The sequence below is a fragment of the Liolophura sinensis genome, chromosome 3 (assembly GCF_032854445.1).
Source record: "Liolophura sinensis isolate JHLJ2023 chromosome 3, CUHK_Ljap_v2, whole genome shotgun sequence".
In the NCBI taxonomy this organism is placed as follows: Eukaryota; Metazoa; Mollusca; class Polyplacophora; order Chitonida; family Chitonidae; genus Liolophura; species Liolophura sinensis.
The window spans coordinates 20,999,718-21,021,332 of record NC_088297.1 but is presented as its reverse complement, the minus strand read 5'-3'; the positions used below and the strand labels follow the sequence as shown (position 1 = coordinate 21,021,332).

Sequence of the window (21,615 nt, the reverse complement as noted above, 5' to 3'; positions counted from 1 at the left end):
CAGCACCATTCCAGACAGAACCATTGCACTCCACCTTATTCACGCCTTTACTTATGTGTAGGTAGAACAAAACCTTCCATACACTGTAATTCAAGTGGGTACAGGTACCTTACCAAATAAGCCTTACCTTACCAGTAAGCTATAGGATTACTGGAAAGTGAATTCTCCACCTCCTTGCTAAAAAACCAATTGCCTATAACATTTAGTGAGGGCAAAGTTTCAGATGTGTGGTCCACACATGTCGAGAATGAAAAAATATGTTGTAGTTTCATTAGCAAATCCAGTTCTTTTTCGAAGTTGAAGTTGCAATGTTTGCAATTTAAATCAGATTTTAAAAAGAAATCGTTTATGATTTCTGTTGTTTTCTTGATCTTCCTATACCAGAATTTTGATACCTTTTTGATTTCACTCAGTGAAAAACCTCAATGCTGACAGAACACCTATAAAGAAAAAAACAAAAACAATCCTGACCAAAACAGATGTAGCCAAGCCAAACAAAGCACCATCCTACAGCGTTACCTTAATTCCTCAACCTTTTCATGTATGAAAGAGCAATTTATGCACATTTTTAATTTGATTTTGGAGGCAAAATTACACTGGTTGGATTTCCCAACTTCAGGGCTTCACAAAAAGCATAACATTATCTACACAGAATAATGCCTTCAGAATATGCTTGAATGAACACCTTGCAAACATGCCAAACAGTTGAAGAGTTACAGTACTGCCATCCTGGACTATGCTTTGCTCTTGAAGTGCCATGTCAAAACATTCAGCATTCTTTTTCTGCCTATGGATGGACGATCAAAACAAGTAAATTGCGTACCAGCATCTCTTTCCCCTCCCATCAAAAACTACATCTACAGGCATGGCATTTTATACCGCAGTAGTTGTAAATTTGTTGCAACATCTACATCTGAGAGGCTTGAAAAATCCAATCTTCACAAAAGTGTTTCTGCTTCAGTCGTCATCCATACTGCCAGTGGCTAAGTGCAATAACTCGATCTGATACTCAAAGAAGGGGGCACAGATTTAACAAACTATTACAGTTATCTACCTTAGAAGCATGAAGCAAAAGCCTTACTCAGTACTGTACAAGCATCAAGCAAAAACCTAATATCTGCAAACTCTGATAGAGCAAGCCTGAAGTTCACAAATGCCGTCGAAAACAAAAAAGTAATATGGACAAGTCTGACTGGCACTTTTGAGACCATCTGTGCCAAGGCCTGAAAAATTTACAGGTAGAATCTCAATGTGCGGATAATGTGCGTTTAAAACAGTCGTCCAACTCTGGGTCCAGATCTGACGCTGCCTCGGGAGATCACAATGTCCTACTATAAAAAAAGAACAGCAAAACTGAATAATGCATCCATGTTGTTTAGTGTGAGCTGCCCATTGCATCAAGGTTCAAAGAAATTTTCAAGGTCGTCTGAAAGTCATTTTCAATGAGCCCTTGTACACTGGTTTGGTTCTAGTAAGAAAATGAAACGCGCAAATGGTTTCATTCATTAGATTCTGTTCTGACTTCTCCAGTCTAAGACCTAACTCTAAAAATCTTGTGGTCACGGAAATCTGTAGGTCTCAAAAGAAATGTTCAACGACCAATACTGAAGAGATGGAGAGAGCTGATTTCATTCTAAAGTGTGAGCCGATGTCTCCAGTGTTATTACTCAAAAATAGAAGAAATTCATCAGTGTTATTACTCAAAAATAGAAGAAATTCATCAGTGTTATTACTCAAAAATAGGAGAAATTCACCAGTGTTATTAATCAAAAACAGAAGAAATTCATCAGTGGTATTAATCAAAAACAGAAGAAATTCATCAGTGTTATTACTCAAAATTAGAAGAAATTCATCAGTGTTATTACTCAAAAATAGAAGAAATTCATCAGTGTTATTACTCAAAAATAGAAGAAATTCACCAGTGTTATTACTCAAAAATAAAAGAAATTCATCAGTGTTATTACTCAAAAATAGAAGAAACTCAAAAATAGAAGAAATTCATCAGTGTTATTACTCAAAAACAGAAGAAATTCATCAGTGTTATTACTCAAAAATAGAAGAAATTCACCAGTGTTATTACTCAAAAACAGAAGAAATTCATCAGTGCTATTACTCAAAAATAGAAGAAATTCACCAGTGTTATTACTCAAAAAGAGAAGAAATTCACCAGTGTTACTACTCAAAAAGAGAAGAAATTCACCAGAGTTACTACTCAAAAATAGAAGAAATTCACCAGTGTTATTACTCAAATATAGAAGAAATTCATCAGTGTAGGATTAATGATGTAAATATAATCTATAATTACTTTTCCACAAATTTCTGGAGGAATTTAACAGTTCACTTTTAACATGAAACACTTTGAAAAAAAAAAAAAGAGTTTAGAACATGGATGATTCTAACAACAACTGATTAAATTTATCACCATGGCAACGATACAATGACACATAAATGGGTGTTTGCCCCGAATAATGGATGTATGAGGGTTGCTAGCATTATGAGGTACAGCATACAAATATATACAAGGGATATTCTTCTACCAAGTCTTGAGCACAGCAGCTAGACATCACCACAAACCTTACCCCTTAATACAACAATGAACTAGTCTTTTGACCTTGTCCTGAAAATGTACATGTACTCTTCGGCTGTGTCACTGAACGCAACCACTGTCTCGCTAGGGGGTGTTTCAGGGATAATGTCCTACAGTGTCCATGCTCAAACGTCTACATCACAACTGGTTTTGCCAAAAAGCTCCTCTTTAACAACTGGCTGGCTTCCAGTTACTCCTTTCTGTTCAGTCCAACACATGTTTATGATTATTTCCTGAGTATTATGTAATGGCGAGCCAGCTGCGAGGAAAAGTCCTTGACGTTTCAGAGCATTTGACCTTGACCTTGAGATCAAAGGGTCAGGCCTACTTTTTCAAGGCTGATGGACTTCCTCATCAGACCTTCTCCGCACCATTCCACAAGTCAATGCCAGGCTGGTTGCAAGGCATTTAGTATTTTTTCCCCCTGAGTTCATTCAATGTAACCATGCAAAGATCTATAATACTGTTGCTTACTTCACAATGTTGTTGCCTTCTTTTCTTTTAGGTCGCCCTCTTTTCTTTTGGGTCGCCAAGGCAACATGGGTATCCCCAATGGGTAAAACTTATCACTACAGCAGATCATTTTAAACCTTCTAGCCATGTTCTTCAGATAAAAAAAAAGGAAGAAAAAAAGACAAAACTAACGAGTGGTTAAAATCGAAAGAAAAAGTTGGCCTAAAGAAATTGGGAAGATTCCATTCTTCTCGTCTGATTAAAAAAAGAAAAAATACAGAAACTCTTAAGTTTGAATCAAGACACCTTTTGGTACCGTAGTAACACAGTCAAGCCAAATATATAAGTTTTTCTATAGTCCCTGCCCAATACGAAGGCACAAAGTGGACTCCCATAATCCTGCAATCTCAACACCCTTAAGTCGGCAATATACAAAATGTGGGAGAACCTCTCTCAGTGACATTTGAGCCAGATATATTTAATGAAATACAGGAGATAGATACATATATCTATACATACATATATATATCTATAGTCATATTTATAGGTATTAAGTATATAATATAGAATACGTTAAACATGATGTCCCAGTTTCAGGCTGGTCACATGCTCAAGGTTAAAGTTCAACAAAACATGACTACCTACCAGTACATGTTACAACATTAGGGATGCATTGGTGTTGGCAGTTGGCTGATTTTTGTTTACAACAACAACAACAAACAACAAAATGTACAGCTTAGTGTGAAAGTAATGGCATCATGTTTCTTTTAGGTGTTACACTGCAAAGTCTTAACCAAAGGAAAACATACAGTTTATTTACATTCCTAACCTCTTTTCTAAGATGAAAAAACTACCTGTCAACAGACAGGGCAGGTAATAATGTCGATGGAATTTGGAGAAATCAAAATATTAGCAAATGAACCATTTATAAGGTGATGGGAGACCTTGGATCTAATCAGCACTACATTGCAAGTCTGCACTTGCTTGGTATGCAGATACCAAGCATCACCTATTAATCAAAATTAGGTCAATAATAATAAGGTAAACAACTGGGAGAAATAAAATTATTTTATATATATACTTCTTCCACTATTGTTTACCCCAAACTTCATCTGCTTTAAAAAAAATTCTATACAACAATCCATGTGCAGTACACAGAGAAGTTTTACAAGCTGGGAAGTCGTCGGCATTCAACACCGAGGAAAATTCCAACAGCATCCACACAGAAGTCTGGGAAGGTCTTTAAAATATCATTTTTCCCCATTTCATCTCCAATGGACCAGAACTTCCCTATGTCCGAGAATTAAAGCATTTCACAGATGTGTGCGAGTTATATCCACTTCAGACAAAACCTTGTTTCCTTTTTTTCTTTGCTTTCAGCGCTAAGTCTGCTGTCTCCTGTCAACGCTCCTTTCACCCGAGTAGAGACACATCAAACCGTTTACTGAAGTTGACGCACGTAAAAAAAAAACCAACCAAAAACACTGGAAACTCTGAACCTCACACAGAAATTCACATGATACACCTCACTGGGATAAACCTGCCTGAACTAGGAATTCATTCCTCTCTCTTCCTGAAGCCGAAAGTTACAAGGCATGAGAAAGTCTGTGATATCACACGGACAAACCGCCTTGACTTCCGCTGCAGCACACACAGAAACATTCACCTCTTGTGTTTACAAACAAGTAGGGCAGACAACTCCTTCCAATCTAAGATGCCTCTGAAGGTCGAAAAACAACACGACACCAGCCAAAAGAATTGGCTTTAGTTTTGGCCGAGCATCAGTCGACCGCCAAAATAACACGGGAAAATAGTTTTCCGACAAGTCATTTTTTTTTTTCTATGTAGAAGTCATGAGGTAGACTATGCTGGACATAAGAGGCACATTGTTCGTTTTTCACGAAATTTTCACATAATTTCAAGATGTCTTGTATTTTGTCCTTATTCCCATCCCGTAACACCATAACCGCTGTACACAGGCGGATTGTTTGCAATGTCTCCCATTGCCAAACACAAATAAATCCAGATGTTCATGTGAACTCTCACATTGTTTTGGCAATGATATACAACGCTGAAGAATGCACCACGAGGGACAACCCGTCCTTCTGATAGACCTATTTAACAGCTAGCATTACTCAGATAGTAACTGTTGTAACAAGCTGTTTTTCTGGTCTGCAGGTTTCATGTCTTCACATGGTGCCTGGAAAACAAAGAACAAGATTCAAGTGTTTGTCAAAACCAAAGCAATATTCCTAAGTACACAGCACACAATTTTATCTATTGATACACAACATTTTAACAAAAAATGATTGTTCGATGGAGTTGTATAGTTGTAAGTCAGCACTCAAAAGTTTAAAGTGGGAAGAGTGACTAAGCACATGCCCTTCGTTCCTTCTGAACTAAAGATAAATCACAAATATGGCGTCAGCACTAACAGTTTAAAGTGAGAGTGACTGAGCACATGCCATTCGTTCCTTCTGAACTCTAGATAAATCACAACTTTAGTGTCGGCACTAACAGTTTAAAGTGAGAGTGACTGAGCACATGCCATTCGTTCCTTCTGAACTCTAGATAAATCACAACTTTAGTGTCGGCACTAACAGTTTAAAGTGACAGTGACTGAGCACAGGTCCTTCGTTCCTTCTGTACTCCATACAAATCACAAATTTAGTGTCGGCACTAACAGACCAAAGTGACAGTCTAAAGTGAAAGTAAAAGTGAAAGGTGGCTGGCTACCCACCCGTGGTTTCCTTCTGTACTACATTGACATGATGAGGAGGCTCTGTGTTTCCTTTATTTGCTTGTTGCCCTGATGAAGGGTTAGACAACAGCTGATTTCGGAACAGATTAGTTGCCTTTATCTCAGGATTTTTCTGTGGAAAGGAAATTCAAGAGTGTGTGAGACTTGCCAGAGTTTTCACAGGCTGATTACAAAATGTAAAGCTGTGATTGTTGAATTCAACTAGGAAAATGAAAATGGCACGTGTACCATTAGTGATTATAGCATTTAACAAATCACATTGTTTGAAAGTGGCACTGGTTTTTCCGATTTGATTGAGTTGATTCAACAAATTGTGATGTATGAACGCGGCTTTAGGGCTCAAGTGTTGGGGCAAGGCAAACAAAGTAAATACTGACTGTAACCAAATTTATTAAACTGTGCAAAAAAGCAACACTCCAGCAAGTTGGCCCAAACTGTTGGTCATACATTAATTCTCCATAACTTTCATTTATCAAATGCTTGAAGATGCAAGGATGCAGGCCATGTTTGCACTGACAACAAACACACGTCAGACACTAGACATCCATATAATCATAAGTCCTACATTTCAAGAAGTTTCTAACATCTTATTACGTTTATTTATGAGTAAACTTAGGAACTTTGAGAAGAAATCTTACGTTTAAATGCGTTATCCTCAGGAAACTGCTGTGGAGCTGTGTAAGGGGTGGCCTGTCTCATTGCTGTCGAATAAGAACACACACACACCATCAAGCATGGTCACAGTCTTATCAGTCTTGCGTTTTATACCCCAAGCCAGTATGCAGGTTTAGTTTTTAACAGAAATTCAGGACTGAATTGTATTTATTCATGTACCAGGGCACCCAGCATCCTGACAGGATTTCAAAAACACTTCCCCACAGATAACTGTTACCCAATCTAATTGGTGACAGTAATCTAACAGTAAAAGTATTAGATCATTTGATCAAAGCAAACAGGCAGATCTGCACTGGTCTCTGATAAAGCTTACATGATATGATTAATGTGGACTTGTCAAACAGCCAGGGGTAGGAACTCGTCATTTTAGTGATGTCAGACATTCATTTCCTGGCTCATCATTATGACATCTCAATAAAGACAGAACAACGTTACCATGGAAACTAATACATTATATAACATTGTAGACACTGCGCCACAATCATTGTTAGATGTAATGGTGGCTCGAGGTCCTGCTTCACACCAGTAGCACCGTGCAGGATTAAAAACTAAGCCGCCTTCCTATTTGGTTTGACAAAAAGAGTTAATGAACAATTGGAATATACATTAACCTACTGTTGGATTACCTTGAAAAAGTTGGGATTCTGGCAACTTTTGATCATTTATTTGTGCAGAGCTTGATGAGAGAACACTCATAACATTTCCCTAAATTGTAACAACAAAAATGTAACTATCATCCTCTACCTACTTTATTTTATTACCTACTCTATCTATTTGATTGGTGTTTTACGCCATACTCAAGAATATTCCACTTATACAATGGCTGCCAGCATTATGTTGAGAGGAAACCGGGCAGGCCCACGATGATAAGCAGGTTTGCTGGCAGGTCTTCACACATAGAACGAAGAAGAAGCCTGCAGCCTGGGTGTACTATTGGTCCAGCAAAGGAAAAAATAAATCTTGTATCAAATGGAACAACTTAACAAATTGACTGAATATCTACAGGGCTCAGGCAGGTCAACTGTTAACGCTACTCAACCAGATACGTAACCTTTCTGTTTGTCATGGGTCAGACCACTGACCTCCCTTTACAGAAGGCTGACAAAGACTGGTTTTCATGCATCTTTCCCTTGATCACTCACCTGGATGCGAGAGCTGGCGGAACTGTTCTATTCGGCGCCGCGCTTCTTGCCGTGACTGCTGAACTACATTGTCCTCTAGTGGATTCAAGTTGTGCTGCTGAGCCATTTGATCAACTGTGAAGAAAGGGAGATAACTCATCAATCAAGGGAAATAAACATATGAATGAGAACAAGCAGCGCTCGCATACATGTGGTTCCAGGACGTTTCAATTTCTCAAGTAACGGAGCATCTACGCTTAAGAATATTTCACTTAAAGATTACGGCCAGCATTATTGTGGTGAACAAGTTTTTTGAGGTGTAAAACTATACTCCAGAATACTTCACTTCTGAGAGAGTGGTCAATTCCAGAGGTGGCAAGTGAAAAAAAGAAAACGTTCCCAAGAGTAGACACAGATTTCTCCCTACAGGGTGAGCTTAAAATGTATACCATACTGCTGAGAGGCGTGTGATTGCCAATGAACTTCGTGCAAGACTACAGTACGTAAAAGGCCCTATAAGTACCGTTTACTGCTTACTAAAATAAAAGGCACAGACTGATGTCAAAATTTTTGACCCAGATCTTATCTCTTTACAAAGGATGCAGCCCTGCCAATACAAACTATCCGAGGGCATGCCGGCCAGTCAGCCCAACTAGAGTTATCTCCCCATTTTTGTTCGTCAAGAAGGGGCTGGTGGCTGGGTGGTTACATGCTGGCAGCCTCAGATGTCCCCTTGGCCATAATTTAATGTGAGGTCTATAGGTAGTCAAAGGTGTTTTTTCGAGACTAAACAGTTACAAGCATGGAAAACACCAACATAAAGTTTACGTCAAATGCCATTATTATGCCATTAACCACAATCCATATATTTATTACTTACTCTCTTCTAGTATAGAGTTATAGGCAGCATCACTCGAGTCATAGTCCAGTGTCTGCTGGAGCTGGTCTGAATGCTGAGGCTCCAGTGGGGAGGGGTGCGGTTGCTGGGTCTGCAGCTGCTTCTCAGAGCGGGCGTTACATATATTCCGCAGTTCCTGCTTCACGTACTGGGAGGTGGAGCTAGGAGGGTTGTTACCAAGATTGCCAAGGTCAGCTCCCATGGAACCTGGACCTTTGCTGTAAGGAGGCAAAACAGATAATTATTTATGTGTTTGGTTGGTGTTTCATACTGAAAGATATTTCACTTATAACAACAACAGCCAGTATAATGGTGAGAGGAATCAAATAGAGCCTGAAGAAAACACACTGAATCCTGCAGGTTAAGACAAATGGAGGTCATTGATAAAAAGACCATGTCACCATGTAGTGTTATGTTTTTAGCTTTTTGTTCCAGTTGAGTTAAAGATTTGAATCCAAGCAAAACTTTTCTGGCTTTTTTTCTAGCCAATTTTTCGAAACCACATCCACTGACGGTCCTATAACCTTATCAAATTATTTATTTGACTGGGGTTTTATGCTGTAGTCAAGAATATTTCTCTTATACGATGGCGGATCACCTTATAGTGGAAAATCCACAACCATCTGTAGGTTGCTGGAAGACCTTACCACGTATGAACAGAGATCACACATATGTGACAACAACATACATGTAACAACGTTCAAAACATGTCCAAAAAATTTAAGTAGAGTTTAGAAAGGCCCAAACATGTTACTAAAGCCATGTAACACACTGCAGATTATGACTGAAGTGATTATAGGCTAGGAGGATTATGCCCATCTCTTTCAACCTGTTCTCCTATAACCATCTTTAAGCTTCAATAATAAACCTCTGCAGGAGGAAACTTACTTGTCCAAGGCAGCCAAGTTGTTTGTGAACATACTGATGTCAAAGTCTTGGAAGCCCGGCTGGCTGGTGAGGGGCACACTGCTGGCTGCCTGTGGGGAGGCAGCGTAGGCACTGCTGGTCATCGGGGAGAAGCTGCCTGCCATACTGGGGCTGGGAGATTGGCTGTAGTTGGAGGTGAGTGGCGTCTGGCTACTGTAGGACTGGGACAGGCTGTTCTGGTTGAACTGAGGACTGAGCTGGCTCCCTGGGGGAACCTGTTGCTGTGTCCTCAGGGAAGGGTTAGGGGACATGGCAGTCTGACTGTGGGGAGACATTAGCATGGGGTCCCCGCCCCCACCATAAGGGCTGTGGGGGGTCCGTGGGGAGCCTCGACCTACAACAGATAAATGATGTAGGTTTAATACTACATTCGCAATATTTCAGTCATATCATAATGACCAAAAAACAATTCTGGCTTCTGAGAATGAAAGTACTATATTTTACCCTCATGTTTGGCCTGTAAAAATGCACCAATACACATAATGGCTTTTTGTAATACAAAAATAATCAAATCTTAAGCTGCCCTTTTAGGTGGATGAATTAATGAGAATGAAGGCAACTCATCACTTGATAAAAGCTATACTTCAGGTGAAATTAAGTGTATACAGTGTAGCCTCACCACAGGGTGCCCTCATGGGGACGACTTCTTGAGCGCGTTATAGGAGACATCAGACTATAACTAACCTTGGGACCCAGTATACAAGCCTACATGATTTTGGGACCCAGTATATAAGCCTACATGATTTTGACACAGAACTGACATCGCACTACAACTAACCTTGGGACCCAGTATACAAGCCTACATGATTTTGGGACCTAGTATATAAGAATACATGATTTTGACACTGAACTGACATCGCACTACAACTAACCTTGGGACCCAGTATATAAGCCTACATGATTTTGACACTGAACTGACATCGGACTATAACTAACCTTCGGACCCAGTATACAAGCCTACATGATTTTGGGACCCAGTATATAAGCCTACACGATTTTGACACTGAACTGACATCGCACTACAACTAACATTGGGACCCAGTATACAAGCCTACATGATTTTGGGACCCAGTATATAAGCCTACATGATTTTGACACAGAACTGACATCGGACTATAACTAACCTTGGGACCCAGTATACACAAGCCTACATGATTTTGGGACCCAGTATATAAGCCTACATGATTTTGACACTGAACTGACATCACACTACAACTAACCTTGGGACCCAGTAAACAAGCCTACATGATTTTGGGACCCAGTATATAAGCCTACATGATTTTGACACAGAACTGACATCGCACTACAACTAACCTTGGGACCCAGTATATAAGCCTACATGATTTTGAAACAGAACTGACATTGCACTACAACTAACCTTGGGACCCAGTATATAAGCCTACATGATTTTGACACAGAACTGACATCGCACTACAACTAACCTTGGGACCCAGTATATAAGCCTACATGATTTTGACACTGAACTGACATTGCACTACAACTAATCTTGGGACCCAGTATATAAGCCTACATGATTTTGACACAGAACTGACATTGCACTACAACTAACCTTGGGACCCAGTATATAAGCCTACATGATTTTGACACAGAACTGACATCGCACTACAACTAACCTTGGGACCCAGTATATAAGCCTACATGATTTTGACACAGAACTGACATCGCACTACAACTAACCTTGGGACCCAGTATATAAGCCTACATGATTTTGACACTGAACTGACATCGCACTACAACTAACCTTGGGACCCAGTATATAAGCCTACATGATTTTGACACAGAACTGACATCGCACTACAACTAACCTTGGGACCCAGTATATAAGCCTACATGATTTTGACACTGAACTGACATCGCACTACAACTAACCTTGGGACCCAGTATATAAGCCTACATGATTTCGACACAGAACTGACATCGCACTACAACTAACCTTGGGACCCAGTATATAAGCCTACATGATTTCGACACTGAACTGTGTTTTATCGATGCAAACTGTTTTTAGTTAAAGCTTTTTCCATTGTTACTTTACTCTAAACGCTTAAGAGATTCAATACCCAAAGATCTAATTATAATGTTCTACGGCCCACATTTTTTATTTTTTATATCTTTTATAACACCAGCATCTCGGCACTGTCCTGCTCAAATCCTGTGAAGCTAGCCTTATATTGCTTAAGCACGAACCTGAGGTGATCTACTTAACTCGGCGTATGTTAAACCTTTCCACGAACTGAAACAATTAATATAGTTTCGTCCAGTGCATTTTTATATCTGGTTTCCCATCGTCCATGTCTGCTTGTAATCACCAGTAACTCAAGGAATTTAAAATGGCTCAGATTCAAAATGGCCGACATGGCATACCACTGTGAACCTGATCATGTGACTGTGTTATTCATGTTCATGTAGATACTGAACAGGAAAAACACTAATGTAATAAAGGAAAGAGCAAAGACATTCTCAAACTTTGGGTGAGTTCTTTCCAACCCCAACATGGTGATAAGCCACATCTCGCTCCCGTGTAGTTTCACACCTCGCTTTAAAGCCATTTCATAATTTGATTAAATTAAATCAGCATTTCCTGAAAGTGTTCCAACATTAATCCCTTTATGAGGTATGCCTGTCACAGTAAGCAAAATGTGTTCTGGATTGCTGACTTAACCACACTCAACTGGAATTCTGCAACAATAGCCATGCCACGTGCATTTCGAATCAAATACGCTCGCGAAGAAATATAACCTCTTCCATTATTCATAAAAAAACCCTTTTCTTTTTGCTTGTACTGATGTGATATTCACAATCTTAAACCTAAAATACTGAAATATATCATGGATCATGCCAACAGTAGGAAATGAAGCCAATGATGTAGAACTGTTTACGTATATTTCTTGGCAAAAATCATTGTTCGTTTGTTTTAGATATTGTCATTCAAAAATGTAAGCTTTCTCCCATGAAAGTCCACCACCGATTTTTGGAGGACAAGATTTGGGTCATGTTATATCTGATTTCACTCCAAGTCGTGGCACCTTATAACCAGACTACACTGCACAAACAACTTACTTTTAAACATTACTTTTCTATGATTGGTCAAATGTGTTTGGAACTGTCTACTGCGAGCAATGAAGCAATAAATAGTGCAGCGACCAAACAAAAAGATAATAAGAGTGAACTTAAATAACGCCTCTGAGAATCATAATGAGATCTTGTCGCACCTGTGCCAGAGACGTTTAACTGCCGCTGCATCATGCGATTCTGGTTAAACATCGCCTGTTGTTGAGACATGCCCCCTTGTGGCTGATTGTACATCCCCATTTGTCCTCCTTGGCCGTTGTTGAACTGTGCCTCGCTGGGGTATGGGAAACGCCCACCTGCTGGCTGGCCTCCGGGGCTGGGCATTGAGCTACCAGACAGTTGCCGGGAACGCATTCCAAACTGGGAATTCTGTAAACCAAGAGAGAATATCGTTAAAAAGTTGCATGAAAAGACAGGTTGGTATGTTTAGGGTTTTCTTCAACAAACTGTATGAAAAGGATGGTTGGTCTGTTTGGTATTTTCTAAATATGCAAAGGGAGGTTTGTTTGTTTGTTTGCAATTTTTAAACAAACAATGTGCAAAGGCAGGTGTGTTTAAGCAAATAGTACAGAAAAATTTGTTCATGTGGCATTTTCTTTTATGAATAACATGTCAAGAGAGGTTAGTTTATTTGAGTTTTCCTTAAATGTTTTACATCGAACAGGAAGTTCCTTCAATAAATGGTATGATACTATGCAAAGGGAATTAAAGATTTCTTTATAAAACAGTCTTGCAATGAAAGGTTTGTGTGCTTTTGGCTTTCTTTAGTAAACAGTGCGTGAAGCAAGGTTTGCATGTTTGGGGATCTAGCATTCACACAAGCATTTACTCCTTGGCACATGCTCATCCCTTGCTGCTTGTTGTAAAATCACTTTGTTCCAGACCATTAAAGCACAGCATTGCCGCACAGCAAAACGTTGCCACATGTTCTTATCCTATAGGCAGAGATTGCTCTTGTTGCTCCCTAACTCACCCTTACCTGGCTCATGGTGGGACTTGGCAGCATGCCAGGTTGCAGCCCAGTCTGGTTCACTCTGTTCCCTGCCCATTGACCCGGCCCCGCCTTTGCCTGGTTGTAATGGGGAGACAACTGAGGGGGCGGCGTGTTGGAGTTGATCATGTTCTGCAATGTCTGCTGCTGCTGTTGTTGTTGTTGTTGCTGCTGCTGCTGATTCTGTGCCATGTTCCCACTGACAAACCGCGGAGATATTGGATTGGGCAAACTTTGGTTTCTCTGAAATAAGCGACGACCACATTTTTACAAAGTATTCCACAACAAAAAGTTGAAAAAACAAAAAACCCCTATGAACTGATTTCAAATAATGCAGCAAATGTAAACGTTATGTTACACAGAACCTTAGGCATGCTCAGTTTTAACTACTAATGAAACATTAGGATTTTGCCGAGACTGATTGATGTTTCACGAAATGCTCAAGAATTTTTCACTTATTTAACGGTCTTCATGTTTATGGGTAGAAAAAATTGTTCGAAGAAGAATACTGATATTTTCCAATGGCAGACATAAAATCTGTTATTATATTTTCCCCTCCGCACTGAGCTTTCAACCAGTAGTTACATTAAGATAATGAAATTATTGAAAACCAATGCAAAACAGGTAAACAGAAGCAAAACACAATACTATCCATATTATCCCTGTAAATGGTTATATAGTTTTATCTTTGAAAACTATCAATCTACAAATATCCAATGATAATATGATATTATTAAAACACACTGGTTATCTGTGCTTGCTCCAGAATAACAGCCATTTTAGCCGTTTAAATGTTTCGTGATTATGTCATCCAGCCCTGAGGGGCTGACTTCAGAGTTTTTATGTACCGGTAGCCACAAGTAATCTGATCCAACAAGTACAGATTCAGAGTAAAAATCCAATTACATTTAACTTGTGGTTGTTATACAAACCTGTCAGTCATACTAAGAGAGAAAGGTAAGAACCTAATACATTCAAAATATTCCTGATTATTGTAATTTCCTCTTTCTATCCATAAAACATGTAAATAGCCCAAATTGCTCGGCAATGGATGAAATGCGTGTCTGTTGTTTTTCTTTATTTCTTTCTTTCTTTTTAGTAAAAAGTGACACTTAGTTTTAAATGCCAATTTATAAAAACTAGTATACTGACAGCTTATCTTAGTATAAGCTTCATATTAAAAGTTCAGGTTTTGTTTGTGATGTTTAAGCTTTCTAGCTAAAGAAAAGTCCTTAATTTTCCAAAAAAAACCCCAAAGACAAGACTCTAATGTTCAAAAAAACATGCAAAAATAGCAAAAGTTATCTATAAACTTGCAACTAATAAAAACCCACCTATTTAAAGATTTCTAAAAAAATCCAAAAAACTAAACATGCAACAAACTGAATCTCTGTTTTTTTTTTCTTTTGTTTCTTTTTTTTGAGCTTTTACTTACTGGAAGGGTGACATTTGGAGCATTGCCACTCTTCATCAGTTCTCCCAGGTTTTCCGGGAAAGACTGACCATTTCCTGTGTCCATTCCAATAGTGTTCTAGGAAAACAAAATCGCTTAATTAGTCCTTCGTCTATCATGTTGTTTTGTGTCCCTAGCAGAATCCCCACTATCAAGATTGTTCAAATTCCTGCTTCAAACAGATCGATATTTTATACTTCAAATCCTATCTTGTTTTTTTAAGTTTCTCACAAATGTGTTAATTTAAATACTTTTAAAATGATCTACCCATATCTGAATTATACTTGTCTATCCTAATTTTTATCAGGAAAACGGAACGATTTTTGTTGCAACATCTTCACTTACATTTGAGTCCGGATCATACACGCTTAAAGTCAAAAAAAAAAAAAAAAATTTAACTCTTATTACCAAACAGTTATAAAAATGAGGTGATGACATGTTGGCCAACTTTAAGCAATATAAATATACACAGAATGTGAAGTGAAAGTAGAACTTTGTCAAAAGGCATGTGAAAACAGGCAGTGATGTTGCAACAAAACTTTACAGAAACACCGAATGGCCCAACCTGAAAACGCTGCGGGAACTGTTGATTGTACTGCTGAGCGTGTTGTTGTCGTAGTAGCAGCTGTTGTTGTTGTCGCTGCTGGTGTATTCGTTCTCGTTTCTGCATCTCACGCATCTGCTTCTGCTTCTGCTGCATGAGGATGGATTGCCGCACCTGGAAGGCTGTGGAGCTGGGCGTCAAGTTCGCAAAGCCAGGTCGAGGCTGGTTATTAGGTAAGGCACTGCCCAGTGCTGAAAACAAAAACAGATGTATATGTACAGTCTATACGAAACAATGGGTCGAAACACTTCCATCCATCAAGGGCATATAACAGCTGGGTAAATGGATAAATTCACCAGGCCATCAATGAAAGCATGTTCATTGGGCGTAACCTAACCCACTCTCAAAGAAACGGCCCTACTCAAAAGTTTTCACTGGGACTTTCACAGAGCTTTTTAAACACTTTTCTCTCAATGTTAATTTCTCTAAATCGCTGTCAGAGAAGAACAAATTTTTGTCCAATACGGTTGGGTTATGACACAACAATGGATATTATAAGAATGGCCTCACTGTCTCTGAAAACAAAAATAGAAGCTGGCGATATTGAGTTTGTTAAATTTTTTCTATCATTAAAGAGGCTATGCTGGAGATTTTTGGTAAAAAATCCCAAATTAGCTCATGAAATCAACAGTTCTGATTTACAAAGAATTACTGCTTTTTCAATAAATATCAGACTCTTATGTGTGCTATTTATGGTGTTAGAATCATTCTAAAGTATGAAAAAGTTATAATGTGTCTTTTTCCAAAAATTTAAATAGTAATGTTGCACAGACAAAGTTGATATTACGTAAAAGTCCTTCATGGGTTATTCTATAAAATACCAAAATTTGACCGGATTTCTGCTGATCTATTTTGAGCTAAAAAAATCTTGAGTGTGGTCTCTTTAAATGACAATATTCAAAATTTAATTCTGAGATGCAGACTATGTGGTTTGGCTCAACATTCCTAGGTGCAGTTTGCATGAAATCTTGACCCAATCTCAGCATGTGCAACTGATTCTTCCTTCATCACTGCATGAAGACTGCATGATCCACAATAATCCCATTCAGAGAAAAATAATCTACTTCATAAACATGCTCTTTTTACTGCTTTACTGCTTAAAGGTTTACTGATGTGGGAAGCGAAATTTGACCTTTTGAGAGAAAATAATCCATATGGTAAGATATGGGTAAATTTGCACAACTTTACACACAAAAAACTACAAAATCTCTCATACATGAACATGATGCTAAGTTTTAGTTTTATGGTAGTTAAAGAAAAATTGTAGCTGATATTTTCCCCGTTCTTACAGACAAGAATAAATGAAAACGTTGTTTGTAAGCAGTTTTAGTCAATCTTTTGTCATACAATACTCCTAGTTTTCATACTAAAGAGAAACATTTACGCAAGTGAGGGCTATGAATTAAGCTGCATTATTTTATACGTGATACTAAACTTACACAGTACCACAAGCTAGGGCAAGATGCTGAGCAAGATTATTCAAAATAACACATGTAGGAAAAAGTGACATTATGAATCATGACAGCATCGCATCAAAACTGACTGAACTGTACACAGTGAACAGGACAATACATTTCCACAGGGCATCTTATTCTCATCACGACTCAAGCAAACATAAAAACTGTGAAAATCTGCATGTACAATGTATTTCCCTAAGAAAAAAAACAAAAAGCTATAAATATAACTCCCACAACGATTGAATGATCGAACAATTCATAACTATTTCCTGGGGGCAAGTGGACATGCCAGTTTCACATCATTAAAGTTTGAAGGACGGAATCCTCAAAATCTACATTTAGAAGCTTTAAAACCTCCACTTGGCACAACTGCTTTGTGGTATAAACAGATTTGGAGTAGATTATGGTGGATTCCTACAATGGAAACTTACAAAAATCCATTCTGATTCAGGTGAAAATAATGGAAATAAAAATTAAATATTATAAATTATAAAATTAAAATATAAATATTATAAATGTGAAGTCTCAAGAAAAATGTGCCAAGGTCAAATAGGAAGTTTGTTAAACTGTAGTGTAGACATTTCACTATGCCAGCTGACCATTAGAATATCTGACAAAAAAAAAAAAAAACAACAACACAAAAAAAAACATAAAAACCCCCCAGAATATGCATCTAGAACAAAAAGATAATGTTTCAATATATGTTACTGGGCCTCGACATAAACCTCGATATAATCGGTGCTAATATGAACAAAACTGTAATCCACTCATTCATACACACATAATGATACAAACACATTAATGTCCTGATTGGTGTTTAATGTGATATTCAAGAATTCTTCATTAAAGAGACAGCAGCCTATGTGCCCAAAACCATGTGGCCTACTACAATCAGATACACAAACCTCCTGACTTTAAGAAGACCTCAGTGTCATTGGTCAGGGAGACAATTGCTGTAACAAGCCAATGGTTGATCGCCTAAAATAACAAGCTTAACTACTTGTACATATATTGAAAGGTTATCAAAGGGCTGACATAGCGAAAAAACATTCCACAGTGAGGTACGTTTGAAGAGAAGGCAAGCCTCAGTTTCATGAAACGTGCTCTAATAATCGAGTAAGCCCTTTAATTGCCATGACAACATAGACCACAGATTTAGCCAGAATTTGGAAAAGGGCAATCTCATTTCAAATTTTCTCTTTTTTTTCTCTATCTGGCCTGTGTAATTTTGTCAAAATAGGGCGTTACAAAGACACTGAGACCTTCTTCCCCATTAACAAACAAAATTTATTTCTGAAAGAAACTGTAAGTGATAAAGGGAGAAGTAGATCTAGTAGATCTGAACTTAACACCCCAAAGAGCTGAAGGAGAAAGCACATGATTAAACTCTTTTCTTCAAACTTCATCAAAGAAACTTTTTTTGCACACAACAATAACAGAATGAGGGAGATAACCAATACAAACCTTGGGGTTGAGGTAGACGAGGTCCTTGGCTGGCCATATCCTGGGGCAGACTGGCTAATCCCTGGCTGCTGGGGCGCCATCTGCTGGCCATGTGGGAAAGGTAAATCCATGGGAGGCAACTGAGTGTTTGGCGGGTGTTGTTGCTGTTGTTGCTGCTGTTGCTGCATGAGCGAATGTGCAAAAGCTTGACTTGAGTTGGGCAGCCTGTTAGGCTGTTGTGTCATGGGTGTGGAGGATGAGGAAGGAGTGGGGGAAGGCTGTTGGGGGTGGGGTTAGTCACACTGTCACTCATTAATTGTCTCTGTATGGCACTAATGGCCATCTGTTCTGACATGTCCCGAGGGCATCAAGGCTGAACTAGTCTGGTTGCTGATGCCTAACAGATTGTCTGATTTCCATCATGGAAAGATTCGAGTCTTTCAGAACCATATCTAATTGAGACAAGAGCGTAGTATCGTCCATCATCGAACCCAAAGAGTTGTTCTCCATGGGACCAGCGCTGCATACACACATTGTTCAGTGAACCAGAATTGAGATCGTTCTGAAGTTCTTGAGCTTGCTGCAGGATCTGAGCCAACAACGGATCAGACGGATCAGGCCCATCTGGGACGCAGGTATCTACATCCATGCTCATGGTGGAAACGCCTGCGCCTGACACTGAGCGACGCAGGTTCAACTCACTGCTGACAGCGCAGTAACTGGTTCATTGCTCAGGTTTGCAAGCCCTTGTCGCAAGGCAGTCTGCGCCTCAGACGCATTCGGATCGGATGGCGCGCCTCCAAACATACTGGGAACGCTTGAAGACTGTTGATGACGTTGTCCCGCAGTGGCGGGCGTTGTGTTTCCCGGGAAGGGCACATTCGGAATCGTGCGCGGATTGTCTCTTGGATTGTGCACTTTTCCCAGTGTCCATTGCATCCTCTTGATTGTCCACTTTGTCCAAAATGTGGACCATTTTGTGAACATTGCGGACAGGCGCAATTTTAGTCTGAGGAATCCCGCACGGATTTGACCGTGATGTTTGTGTTGATCACCGTTTCCTGGGGAGGTTTTCGTGCCAGGAGTTTGGCCAGCATGACGTTGCGCTTGGACAAATTGGGCAATGGGCCAGACGGAGTTGTCGGCTCCGTGTCCATATCGTTGGTGCTGTCAACGTCCGTGGGTAACTTGCGCTTATTCCGTACAGGTCTTAGCTCTGCCTCCTGAGAATCTGTGTTCCCTTTTCTCCCAGAGATTTGTTAACAGTGTGCGGAAAGCGTTACCCTGCATGAGTGTCTGGTTGTCCGCTTGACCCAATATCTCCTGCGAAAACAAATTCTTAAACAAGTTTGAGCCACCAGCGACGGCACCACTGGGACTGAGAACAACGCTCCCATTCTTTGGTTGCGTGAGCGGGCCTGCTGTGGGCTGTGTCGTTGACGTAGGCTGCTGAGGTCCAGACTGGTGTCGCTGACGAGAGGTATCTTCTGATGTCGTAACGGTGGAATAACTCTCCGTTTCTATGCTGCTGCTTTCCTGTGAAAGAAGAAAACCAATGAGAGTTTATAGAGGTAAAAAGAAATTTAAACTGAGTCAAAAATGGCCCTTTTTCCCAAGCAAATACATTCATATCAAATAGGTCCATAGTTGCAGTATGAGAAGTTGTTGGGAAATTTGCATAATGCAACAGCCATCTTACCTTCTATGCTATCTCCAAATACAACTTATTAGTAACAGAACAAAAAAAATAAGACCCACAATGAGCGACATACAGATTTGATCTGTTACCCTTCGGTACTCATCCAGGTACAAAAATAGAAATAAAATAGTTTCAGCCATCATGCCATGTATGGGATTTGAACCGTGACTTCTGGCCACTCACCACAGGTGCTGACATGCTCCTGTCAATGTTGTAAGGATCATCATCAGAATCTCTCTGAACTTCCTCTCTTAACAACTGCTGTAGTTTCTGAGCGGCTTCAGATTTCTCTCCTTCATTTTGAGCTTCTTCATTCAACAGTTGCTGGAAACACAGCATACACCTAGATTAGACATTTGCCATATCCCAAAAACCTACATTCCACTCCAGTGTTCGTTCAAACATGTGAGTAGGAAAATAACTAGAGATATCATTGCAGTTTCATGGCTTCCAGGCAATCTGCAGGAATGGTTATCAGCTTCCGGCGGTTATTGTTTTAAGTATAAACTAGTGATAAATATCGCGATGGTGAAGTGCTACCTTGGGTGAAATTTAACTTTAAATGTAAATTTAAGAAATACGCAAGGAAAAGGTACTTGAATAGCTTCTAAAGCAACCTCAAAACTCTGATACATTATTATCAACACAGCATAACTGCTAAAACTAATTTCAAAAGTACTTCAACCAAAAGCATTTAGAATTATCCATAAAGGTTGTTTTATTCAAACAGTTGTAAAGACATTCGTCACTGGTCAAGATGAGGTTAATTCTGGAATCTCCCTTAGACTTACTTTCAAAAGAACGTTATTGGACTTTTTTGGCTCTGCTTCATTTTTGTCGACATCCATGTTCTGCTCTGTGTTGCTTCCCTTTACCAAATCATCGTCCAGGTCATCGTCTTGGCTGAGAAGCTGTTTTAAAATCTTGTTTTCTTCTCGTCGACGCACAGAATTTTCTGATGTTGTTTTCCCGTCGTGTTCGTCGTTTCCAGAGGTACTCTGTGGCTTTTCTTGTGGACTCGATCCTGGCCCAGGTTGTGGAGACTGATGACCGTTATCAGACTGTGAATCCGTCAGTAACGAATTTCGAATCAGTCCCATTTTTGACACATACGGTTCGTCCTTATACAGAATAGGTTGGTCCACTTCCTCCAGTGCTTTACAGAACGACTTCCCTGGAGCCAGCGGACTACTCTGAGTCAGTAACTGTGTTAGTTTCACACTTTGACTCACTTTCTTCTCGACGCTTGCACGCCGAGTGTGAGTCTCACTTCGACTTGTAGGGTACACAAACTGTTTTTCCCGTGAGCCCCCTATGGGAGACTGATTGGGCTTATATCCCCCAGGGGGAGGATTTGTGTCCATGGACTGAAGTGCCTGTAACGGGTTCTGTGACTGTCCCGGGAATTCTATACCCCCAGAGCTTGGTGGCCGACTCCAATTTCCACCTGAAATAA

The 21,615-nt window shown here is 39.5% G+C and overlaps 1 protein-coding gene across 1 annotated transcript in view; it reads right to left on the bottom strand.

The window, feature by feature from the left end:
• Positions 1–5,059: 5,059 nt before the first annotated feature.
• Positions 5,060–21,615, bottom strand: part of LOC135463458 (nuclear receptor coactivator 2-like) — a 105,051-nt gene continuing 88,495 nt past the window's right edge. The window contains 18 exon segments of the mRNA XM_064740718.1: positions 5,060–5,240; positions 5,423–5,439; positions 5,781–5,912; positions 6,440–6,502; positions 7,619–7,732; positions 8,478–8,713; positions 9,384–9,756; positions 12,653–12,881; positions 13,492–13,746; positions 14,939–15,034; positions 15,522–15,751; positions 18,482–18,700; positions 18,863–19,138; positions 19,238–19,490; positions 19,492–19,655; positions 19,657–19,996; positions 20,343–20,483; positions 20,951–21,606. Of these exon segments, the coding sequence (XP_064596788.1) occupies positions 5,172–5,240; positions 5,423–5,439; positions 5,781–5,912; positions 6,440–6,502; positions 7,619–7,732; positions 8,478–8,713; positions 9,384–9,756; positions 12,653–12,881; positions 13,492–13,746; positions 14,939–15,034; positions 15,522–15,751; positions 18,482–18,700; positions 18,863–19,138; positions 19,238–19,490; positions 19,492–19,655; positions 19,657–19,996; positions 20,343–20,483; positions 20,951–21,606 (3,863 nt within the window). The 3' untranslated portion in view covers positions 5,060–5,171.